The 11,464-nt window shown below is 36.3% G+C and overlaps 1 protein-coding gene across 1 annotated transcript; it reads right to left on the bottom strand.

The window, feature by feature from the left end:
• Nucleotides 1–5,269: 5,269 nt before the first annotated feature.
• fabp7a (fatty acid binding protein 7, brain, a) lies at nucleotides 5,270–6,732 on the bottom strand. Its single transcript, XM_026999830.2, has 4 exons — nucleotides 6,576–6,732; nucleotides 6,204–6,376; nucleotides 5,743–5,844; nucleotides 5,270–5,545 (listed from the first exon to the last, which is right to left on the bottom strand). The coding sequence occupies exons 1-4, from the start codon at nucleotides 6,646–6,648 to the stop codon at nucleotides 5,495–5,497; spliced, it is 399 nt and encodes a 132-aa protein (XP_026855631.2). The 5' UTR covers nucleotides 6,649–6,732; the 3' UTR covers nucleotides 5,270–5,494.
• Between the last annotated feature and the right edge of the window lie 4,732 nt (nucleotides 6,733–11,464).

Consider the following 11,464-nt stretch of genomic DNA (forward strand, 5'->3'; position numbering starts at 1 on the left):
TTAATTATTATTTCCATGAATTAACAACTATATTCTGAAAAACTAAATTGTCTTGTATCTTTTTAAGATGGCCTGCGTAACCTGTGTTTATTAATTAAGTCATACATTCTATCGAGATGATTGATATAATCATTTTTTTTTACATATTTTCAGGATGATAGTTGTAAAGTTGTTATAATGATTTTTTGTAAGGACTTTTCTTGCTTAGTGATGAACATTTTGTCACTACATATTTAGAAGTATAATACTAGTCATTTATCTATCCTGTCAGTTTGGAGATAACCATGTAATAAACCTGTGTCACCAGAGGGTGGCGACATATGCATATACTCAGGAACTGAAGAGTGCAGTGCAAACAGGCCACTGACTGAGCATGTCCATCAGTTAATGCAAAAAGCCTTGTGAGAAATGCAACACTTAAAACTAAAATTCAGGCCATTTTAAACTTGAAGTTAATATATTCTGAGGCAATAAAAAAGGGTAGAATGTTTGATTTATTTGTTTCAAATACACTCTGCCTTAGGGGCTTAACAAGAAAACCAGTGAACACTGCTGAGGTATTTAAGTCAGTCCATTGGTATGCACTGCAGGACATTGCATGTAACAAGGAGCCAGTATGCTATGCAGGCTTCCCAAATAGTCCCGAATAGCCTCTCAGAGAAAAAGCCCTGGCTATAACAATGAGTAACTTATGCTGTCCTATAAATGCCCCCTAGTTAAACATATGCTTTAGCCTAACCATACATTTTGCCTGTAGGCCTATATCTCTTCATATACTACTTTTTTTTAACTATCTGGAATGGCTACATAATCTAAGAGTTGCTTCTTTGCTTTACACCAGAGTGTTGAATTGTTATTTTGTGCCTGTAGTAATCAATATTTTGTCAGTGTTTCTGGTTTTGTCATTAAGGCAGCCAGTGTCACTCATTCTGTGCAACAATAGCCAATCTATTACCTCATTATCACTGATATTAATCACTATGGGATTTGATTTTATAATAAGTGCCACTTTACTAAAGGCTTTCCCATTGGTGAGCCACATTCTACCACTGGAATACTGCCCCGTGACAATCTGTCTATTGTCAACTGAAATATTTTTCCTTCCCTGCTAGCAGTTCCCATGGCAAACATGGAGTCTTTCCCAGACCTTCACTGCCTCTTTTCAAAGGGGACAAAAGGGATCGTTCCTTTCATGATACTTGGCAAAGGCCTCATCTGACAGTGATGTCACTCTCATGTCTAAATTCTATTGGCTACTAAGGAACAGACTACTCTCACTCCATAAAGGGGAGGCGAAATCGCCTTAAAGTTAGACCTTAAGCTCAGCAGGATGGGAAAAAAAGAAGCAAAATTATTAAGCCAAGCATTGACGCTGGCTGGCAAACTGTGACTGAAGCCTGAGACTAGGGACATGGTTGTAAAGTCTCACTCATTCAGATGCTTCCAAAACACACAGAAACATGCAACTCAAAGCCACAGTGATTTATAAGGCACAATTTTTCATTTTTTTCATGTCTTTTTTTAGAAGAACAAAAAGCATGAATAGCATTGCAATAAAATAGATATGGATAAACCCTGAAGCACTTTCCAGCATAGATTAGCATGCCAAGGTGGATTTCCAGCCATTGAGGCTACACTGATACACATTCAATGGTAAAGGCACATCAGGCCACTGGTTTCTAGGAAACCACACTGACCATTACAACCTGTACAATGCCAAAGAACAAACAGAAGGAGTTCCTTAAAACACATGCAAGTACTTTCAGTTTTTGTGTCCTTTATTAGGGAGACCGTTTTATGGAGGTGAAAAACAACAATAATGAGTCTGAAAAGTTAATCATTTAAATTGCCTCACTAATAAGTTAATTTTTCTGATGCACATAGTAGCCTACATTTGCTTGGAGGTGGAGACAACAGCCGATTACTTTCCACTCCAATTCCAGTATGTCTGTGACTAAATTAGTCCATTCACAGACAACCTGCTGTGTGACTACAGACTCGAGTGCCAGTAGGTACCATGTTTAATGCACAGCTTCATCTTAAACAGTAACCACAAAACCTTATACTATTAGATTGAAACAGTGACCATTCATATACAATCAACTCAAAGTGCACTACAAAGGCAGCCACTGGACATGGTTGGCCAAGTCAATCGAATGATGTTCCTACGTATCATAGCAAGGATTATGAGATTACCTTTGAGCTACCTTTGGAAAATTCACACCCAGAAAAGGTTACTGCAGGTCATTCCCTTTGAATGCCCCATAGGAACAATACAATTACACTCACAGATGTCGACTGTAGGCACATTAGACTGAGGCAAGACTGTCCTTTCCAACAATGCCTTTTCAGTAGCTGACTCAATAGCTGCTCAAGCTGGCTAACACTAAATAGTCTTGGTCTTCTTTATTTGGTTGGCATTGCTAAAAAAAGCACTCAAAGAAAAAGGGGGAAAAAGTGTTAATTCACAATTTAAATACATGCTGAATGCTCTGTAGATTTAAATTTAGCCCACAGTGTATTAAAAGTTAACAGTCATCTTAGTTTAGTTTAATGGACTGTATTTTTAAAGGTACATTTAACTGCTTTTTGAACAAACATCTTTACATTTCACTATTAATACACTATATACACTGTAACAACGATCATTAATGATGAAGTTTGGGATTTGCAGCCTTAGCAAACAAAGGCTGAATTAGGCATTGATGTGAATCACTACTCTTACATACTGGCCCTATTGTAGTCGTGAAAATAAACCTTCACAATCTATCTGAAGAACAAAGATCTGGGCTTGATATCTTGGGGGTGTAACTGAATATATTTAGATGAAATCACTAATGCCCACCTAAACAGCTTTATCATTACTTTCATCAAGAGCAAAACAGTTGTTTTATAAATGGGAGGACATAAAAATATGAATCAGGAAACAGACTACTGCAACTGTTAGTAATAATGTACAGTTCATAGATACAATCATGTCATTTCTTATCTTAAACCTATGACTTACTGCAAAAACAATCATGTGGCTGGACCTGATTTCGGTGCTAGAAACACACAGTGCTTTCTTTGACATGTACTGTACATGGATTTATTTCCAGTTTGCACTAAAAAGATACTTTGCTAATGTACAAAAGCAGAAAAGTATACTAATCATAACTGCATATCGATGAAAATCCTAAGTGTTTGAAGAATAAACATGTTTAATCATCAGTTATCCCTCATCTCATTCACATGCTCTCTAATCCTTCCTCTTCACCTGCCTCTTGTAATCCACTCCTGTTTACACTACAGGTTAATCAGTTCACATTTAAGTGTAAATGAGCTATTTAGGGAAAACAAACTTTGGTTTACGAATGACTTTGCAGCGATGTCACTTGAAATAAAACCTAATGACAAAATTCAGGTGTCTGGGCAGTTTCTTATGCTTTCAAGCACGAATGAGCTTTAGCTACAGCTCTGACCTGTATGGTTGACCTAGTTTGCTATAGCTAGTTAGCTAAAACTGCTATCTAATTAACTAACTAGTATAGATCTCTGCAGGTGACATACCTTCTTAATAAAATTAAGGCATGGCCACAACTTATTAATGTGGAAACGAGTTCCTAATGCGCAGAAGCTAGATAGTAAAGCATGGGAATGAGATCATTAAGGCATTGGAACAAGTTATTTAAGGCAATGGAACAAATTAGTAAGAATGTTGTTGTAAAAATTATGTTATGAGTACATTAATACTGAATGTCACAGCCCATAACACAATGTGTGCAAAAGAAATATGATGTTTCTGGAGAATATACACAATGTGCAAGAGTAAGAATATACAAGAGTAAGTGTCAAAATGGTTCACCGAAAGTGCAACTCATGCACAGGAATGAGTACAAGATCATGTTAAGGCCTGGTATAAGAGCACTACTACAGGAGAAGAAGTTTTAATGCTTGTTGATTTGGTTTGGATTTCCTGGAAGCCTTTATAAGAGGGCAATCCTTCAAATGGATGAGCAGGGCCTGCAGTGATCTTCCCCACGCCCATCCTTACTTTGAACTCAAGGTTGTGGCTCAACGGCAGACTACAATTCTGTAGTATGGGGTTCCGGCTGTCTTAAGTAGTCTGGCTTGCACTGCTTGGGGGTCTCAGTTATGGTTGAACATATGTCTGGCCACAAAACAGGAACAAAAGAAGAGCTTCCACTGAACCCAGTGCAATGTTTTCATCATATTATGTGGGATAAATACATCCAATCTCATATCTGACCACAGAGTGTCATGTGTGGATAAATCAGTGTAACCTGAGCTGAGATGCGATCTGGCAGTTTCGATTACCGAAGTCTCATTGAAAAGACAGGTGTCACCCTGGCTAATGAATGTAAATATTATTGTCAGTTATATTTTCCACATGAATTGTTAGGCACTTGGAGCTAGTCTGTTACGGACATAGGTTTAGACTGATATGCTTATCTGTAACTTTAGCAACTTGTGCTGCAGGATATATGCCTAGCAAGATATAAGAAAGATATATGCATTACAAGTTAACCCAAAGGTGAACCAGTTAACCCAAAGGTTGTGTAGCTAGTTATTTTAACTAGGCATGAGAAATGGGGTTCAGGTGGAATGAAGGATTCTGGGAAAATGGTGTATCATCCCATGTTAAATTGATGGAGGGCAGCTGAACTTTTGACATGCAGTGAAAGCCAGCTGGATGTTCATCTTCAAGATGGGATGGAACAAGCTTTATTTCTGTCAGTACTAATAATTGATATGATCAAGTAATGTTTGGTTTTCCTGCTTTGGAATAGGATAACTTAAGGAACAGCAAAAACAGCCAGGAGTACCAACCAAAACAGGTGTCTGTGTGTGGTAGGATAACAATCAGTTGCATTCTATTTCAGATACTGTTTGAGATAATATGATCCCTTTTTTCAAAATTCATATGTTAAGCTTAGAAAAACATTATTCTGAGTAATATTCTGTGCACTCAGGATGTGAGTTTTGCTGACATATTTAAGTATTTTGTGTATTTACTTTGTTTTCTATCAAGTCTATCTCTCCAATATTTATCTAAATTACACATATCTTGCTATCTCAGTTTTAATAAATAGATCATTTTAAAATACACTCTATCTATCTGATTACTTTCTGCAAGTCAGCAAAATAAATGGAACATTATAATGTGGCAGACTTGAGTTCCATCTTGCCTCTAGACTCTTTGTATAGCAAGATTTCTTTTGAAATGCAAATTGGTGTGTGGGCAAAACAATAAACAAAAAGACACTCAGGATGTCATCAAGTATGTATTTAACTCAGTTTTACACAATTGGTCAAAAATGACTGTCTATAACATGCAACAATTAAGTCCATAAGTCATGCATTTGATATAAAAAGTAGTTTAAAAAAAGTGTCCCATGTTTTAAAAAGGGAAAGTGTAATCATATAATGAAAAAATGCAGCTCTATCGTTGTCAAGTTGCCAGGAGTAGACTGAGGCATCCATTAGTTTCACACTATGCCTTTTCATATGTGCGAACTGCATGCACACCCTCAAAAGTCAAAGTCTAGTGACAAAGGAAGCAAAAAGTAGACAAAGTGGTGTTATAATCATTAATATCATTATCAGACAACATTTGTGGACACTAAATAGCCTTAGCATTAATAGGCATTATGGCAAAAAATTAATTTGTGAAGCATAGTCAACACATTTTTCTGATGTAAAATGCTAACTGGAATAGTTGTGAATTACAAGAAATCTTACCATGACCATTTTACCATCCTTGATTTCTCTGACAAACTTGGTTTCTTTTCCATCCCACTTCTGAACATGGACCAGTTTGTCTCCATCCAAGGTTACTGTCGACTGTTATCAGACAGAACACATACAGGGTTGATTCATGGTTACGCTCAATTTGGTCACTGTTTCACAGTAAAGAAAAGGTTGCTCATTTTACTAAAAAACAAAACTCATGACCTGATTAATACCAAATATTAAATACAGTAGTATCTGTAACAGAAAAAAAAAAATTTTAAACATAATTTTAATTCTGTATTAGGTGCACCATATAGCATGAATTCAGTTTAACATCAGTATTTTAACTGCACTCATGGTTTTAAGATAGAATAGTACCACATGTACCACAAGATTCCTTCTGGATAATATCACAAGTATAGAATAGTATCTCTCAGCAGTAAAAAAAAAAAAAAGTCAAATCGACCAACCTTGACATTCCGGTCATCTGCAGTGGTTTCATCAAACTCTTCTCCTAGTTTGAAGGAAATCTCAGTGTTCTTGAAAGTACTCAGTGTTTTAACCACAACTTTCTCCCCTTCTTGGCTAATGACAATAGTAGGCTTGGTAACATTGCCCACTTGCCTTGTTGCAAACCCAACACCTGTTAAAATAACCACAATGCAATTAGATAACGAAACATACGCTGGTTTGTTTACAACCATGTTCGCACATTCAAATTTGTTCACATATTAATGTTCAGACATTAATATTTCAATCTAAATACAAACAGCCCTAATGATACATATTTCCAAAGAATTTACAGTGCCAAAATCAGTTGTATGTGTGCCGTTTTAACTTACCAAGCGCTTTCATGTATTCATCAAAGTTCTGGCTGTCTGTAAGCTTCCAAGTTGCACAGAATGTATCAACCATGTTGACAGTTAACGGTGAACACCAGCAGTTCAATTACACGATAGAATTTCCTTCGCCTTCTTCAGACAGTAAAGTGCAAAATTGAACCTAATTAATACTTAAACGTAGGCTGGGACGCAGAATTTCTCTCCTGATTGGATGGGTCATGGATTTTTGCGCGCTGTGATTGGTTCAGAAAAATGGCGAGAACTCGAATGGTAATTTCAGGAGTTTAATGAAATGTATTAAACCCATATATCAAATGAGTTGTATCCCATTATGACACAATAGCCTATATAACCAACTTTAACTATAATAATGATTTCATATTAACTGGCGTACTTTTAAGATTATATTTAAACGGATAGATTTTAAAAAGATTTAAAAATAAAACAAAATTCTTGATTTGCATAACAATAAATGTCTACAAAATGTTTTAGAGAAACTTTATTACAAAAAAACCCAAACAACTTTACAAGAAATTGTAAGGCCAGCCTACAAACACCACCACATACATAGCACCCCCCCCCCCCTCCCCCCAGAAACACACACATACACACACCTCCCCCAACCACCCCAGCAGATTATGGTTACTTTTTCCAAATGTATTTTAAAGGGGAAAATACTGTTAATGTCCTGCTGATTTTGACACTAAAGCAGTTACCTTGTAACATGTAAATATGTAAATGACTGTTAAACAGACTTTTAGCTATGCGCCTGCTGTCAAAATAATAGTGAAGGTCCGCACCACCAACGGTGCCTGGCTCCCTCTGCCGGGTCATATAACCCGTCCATGCAAATTAGAGACCGTTGTTAAAACCATAACGTAAATTCTGCTTTTCCGATGTGTCAAGAATCCCAGGCAGTTCAATAATGACTTTAGAACTTGTTTTTTTTTTTAATATATTTATAAATCTAGCTTAATTCACAAACTGAAATGATCGTGACCGTAGACGATGGATCATGTACGTAGACCAGCATGGGATTTTTCTTGTCCACCGATATGTAGCCTAAATCTCCACAAGATGTCAGTCATGTTTCAAAAGTTTCTAGGAGTATTCCAGCTCGTTACTAGGGGTGGCCATGCTATAGCCAGTACCCTCAAGAAATGCCTCCTAAATTTGAGAATCTAATTTAAAGTGAAGCAATTCTGAAGTAATTGACAAGCTGGCTAGTTTGTTTTTTGTTTTTTTTTAAGAAAATGATATTGGACATTTCTTCTCATATATGGTGAGGATTTGTGAATAAGCCATAGATAAGGAGTGAAAAAATAATTTTTACTAATATGATTTAGTATACGTTGGAGTAAAATGAAATGGCGTTAGTTTGTCAGAGATTGAAACAACACCTGATCATATATGATCACATGAGCTCTCTCGCATGCTCATAATAATTATGTTCTAAATGTAGCTTTAGTAGGTAGCGTTCATGTAGCCTAATGCAAAAACAAACCCAAAAGTTTACTCTGGTATAAGAACTGCCTCTGGAATCTTAAAAGTTCAAATATATCTTACCACAACTATGCTAGATATCTTGCATCTTGTAAACCTAAGGCTTTGAACGGAGCAAAAAAAAGCCTTTGATAGTACCAAATGACTGAATGTCCCGAATGTCGTGAGCAGTGTCTCAGTGGCTCAATAAACAGTAGCGTAAGCCAGAAAAGTGTATGAAGAATGAAGAACTTGTCAGTGTAAACAGGATGAGGTCTGGATTCATTCATTTGTGAATCCACTGTAGTATGTGCTGTTAATAACATTTAGGTACATCATTGTTTATCCTGCCACATATAGTGAGAATTTATTAATCACAACAAAGGTAACTGCAATAACATTATATTATCAGCATATTGATTAAACACGTTAAGTTTGTAGCCTGGCCGTTGTGATTGTTAATGTAACCAGGATAAAGTATGGGCTGTTTAGCTGCTTTACATTCAGTTCCATTCCACAATTTATACTGGTGTTGCACCATGCTGTTCTCAATTAGGCTTCTGGTCTATGTGGTATGTCCAGCTGTCTGCAATTTACAGGCTGCCAGAAAGGAGACTGGCTATCATTATGCAGGGAAGTTACAGTTAGGAATTTTGTGTTCTAATAAAAAATAATTATGGACATATATAGAGAGAGAGAGTGAGAGATATTTAAAATTGCAGCGAAGTGCACAAGGTTTTAGACAGAGGTCCTTCATCAGCTGTGCAAGCAAATAACTTCTGAATTTATTTCTAAAGAGGAGGAACCAGTTTATATATGAAAAAGTAGATGTTTCAATCATAACATTCATTCCATGGGGTTTTAAAGTTCCAAGAGTGTAGATCAGTTATTTTTCTTTGAATTTCCTAATTTCATTGCTACCATTGCAACAACTCAAAATGTGAACAGATATGATAATGCAGTATCCATTGGTATTAAAATTTCTTGCCACTGGAAATGACAAATCCATAATTCTGATGGTCCAAAGATGTTCTACAAACCAATCAACAAGCCTTCTCTTGGTTTCTCCAGTAGAAAGCTGAGTGCATCGCTTGCAAATTATACTGCAGACACATTTAGATTGTAAGCTACAGTACCACAGAATGGTAATTTATCTCACTCTTGATGAGCATATCTTTTTTTGTCTTATCTCTAGGAGATTAGTGTAGAATGTGGTCTCTGCATCACCCTGGAGGATTCTGAAGTATTTCATATTAGCCAGTGTTTTATTTGTAGGATGATGAGTCAGCACCAAAGGAATTCTTGTTGTCTTGACAATAGATGTCTATAGGTCAGTGTGTCCCCTCTCTGAACAGGTAAAACACTTTACCTTTTACTGCAGTGCAGTTATTTTATATATATTATTATTATTATTATTATTATTATTATTATTATATCAGTAGTACTAGTGGTAGTAGTGGTGTTGTAGTTGTTGCCATTACTGTTGTCCCAGTCATATGTATAGCTCCTCCAAATGCTGAGGAGCTGATGATTATCAAACCAAGGTGTGCTAGAGAAGACTTAGAACTGAAGCATGAAGGAATCAGATAAAGAGGAAGAGTGCGCCCTAACCCTTTAGGAGACAGTGATGTTAAATCTGATTGATATGTAATATCTCCATGATGACTATTATGTTCACTCACCAGTTTGGGACATACCTCATTTAAGCTTTTATTCCCAGAGCCTATATTTGTACCAAAAACATGAATCTTTTGTTACTATACTACTACTATTACTACTACTATAACAACTACTACTACTACTACTATTACTAATAAAAATGATAATTTTATTTTAATAATTTGTAAAGCAAGCTAACAAAATGCTTTAATGAATAAGACAATATAAAATAGGAGAGAATAATAGCAGGTTTTACACTAATATATAGCAGAAAATATGATAGAAGAGAAGCCCTAATTGAATGCAATATTTAAAAATGCTCTGAGATGTTTTTGAAGGAGCTTAGGCTGCCAATTGAGCTCAAACGTTTAGGCAGTGAATTCAAGAGCTTGGGACTAAAATACCCAAAGGCAGACTTCCCCCTCTTCAGTTGGGTTTCTGGAATGACTAGTATATTTCCAGTAGAAACCCTGTGAGGCAGAACCCAGCAATCAAATCACTAAGGTAGAAGAGGACAAGACCAGGGATGCATTTAAACACTTATAAAGTATCTAAAGTCAGCTCTGTTACATATGGGTGTAGTGGAAGAATATGGAGTCAGTGGAGGAATTTGAAAGTTAGTGTAATTGCTATGACTAAGAATCCTAGCTGCTACATTCTGAACTCACCGCAGATCGATAATGGCACTCATGGGAAGTCTATATGTGCCAATGACATATGAGTGTCTCCCTGTGAGCAATGAAGAGAATGTCACAGGCTTCAAATGTGGTGCCACAGACTATGTAGGTAATAATATTGTTTTACCGATCTCATTAATTCTGTTCTTAAAACTGAGCTCACTATCAAGAACATCACCTAGATATAGTTGTTGGTTTTCATAGATAAGGAGTCCAAATGATCAACTATAGGTGTCTCCACTTAGCTCCACTTAACTTCAAACTGATTGTTCAACTGTTTGATTGCAGGAAATTCTGGGACTGCCACAGGATGATAATTTCTGCAATCCACCTGGCATCACTTGCTGAAGACAGATATAGCAAGGTGTCTTCTGCATATTAATGGAAGCAAACGTACCCATTAAATATATCAGCTTTTAAAAGTACATATACATTAAACAATGAAGGGCCCAGAATCGACCCTTGAGGGATACAATACAATTAGATGTGTGAGTACCTAGTGCAATAGAAGTAGCGCCCATTTATCCATCCATTGAACTAAATCTAATCATTTGTATCACATAAACCTCTCTACATAAACCTCAACCTAATTTCAGCAGTTTTGAGCTGTGTTTAAAGATTCAAAAGCAGTGTTTTTCAGTTGCTCACAAGCCTCATAATAAGAGACCAGCAGAAGGCTTATCTTAGAACAGACTGAAAATGCCAGAGTAAAAACCAATATGTAGCTTGCTGAACACAGCCTTAAGACATGTAATTATGGTGATCTCTAGAAGTGCAATATCAGCTAGAGTATGCAGAAGAACCAGGCTTAAAGCTTTGCTAAAATGCTAAAATAACATTGAACATGTTTGACCAATAGTCCTACATTTAAAGATCTTTCAACTTAGCGATTTGCTTTTGATCATTTACAATATTTCTGGCATTCAGCCCTGATTTACAACTTGATTCAGGTCCTTGTTGCCTTAGTGCATTATGCAATTTATGCACGTCTCCAGATTTTGCTAAGAATCATCCAAGTATTTGAGTGGAGTCTGAGTATGTAGTTCAAATGCATTTTTCTTCTTTTCTGAC

The sequence above is a fragment of the Electrophorus electricus genome, chromosome 13 (assembly GCF_013358815.1).
Source record: "Electrophorus electricus isolate fEleEle1 chromosome 13, fEleEle1.pri, whole genome shotgun sequence".
Lineage (NCBI taxonomy): Eukaryota > Metazoa > Chordata > Actinopteri > Gymnotiformes > Gymnotidae > Electrophorus > Electrophorus electricus.

What these genes read in the sequence shown, in the direction of transcription:
- fabp7a (XM_026999830.2), bottom strand. Translation starts at nt 6,648, where the DNA reads ATGGTTGATACATTCTGTGCAACTTGGAAGCTTACAGACAGCCAGAAC. An exon ending in TGAATACATGAAAGCGCTTG is followed by an intron (nt 6,377 to 6,575) that starts GTAAGTTAAAAC and finishes TTATTTTAACAG; the next exon opens with GTGTTGGGTTTGCAACAAGG. An exon ending in CAGATGACCGGAATGTCAAG is followed by an intron (nt 5,845 to 6,203) that starts GTTGGTCGATTT and finishes GTCTGATAACAG; the next exon opens with TCGACAGTAACCTTGGATGG.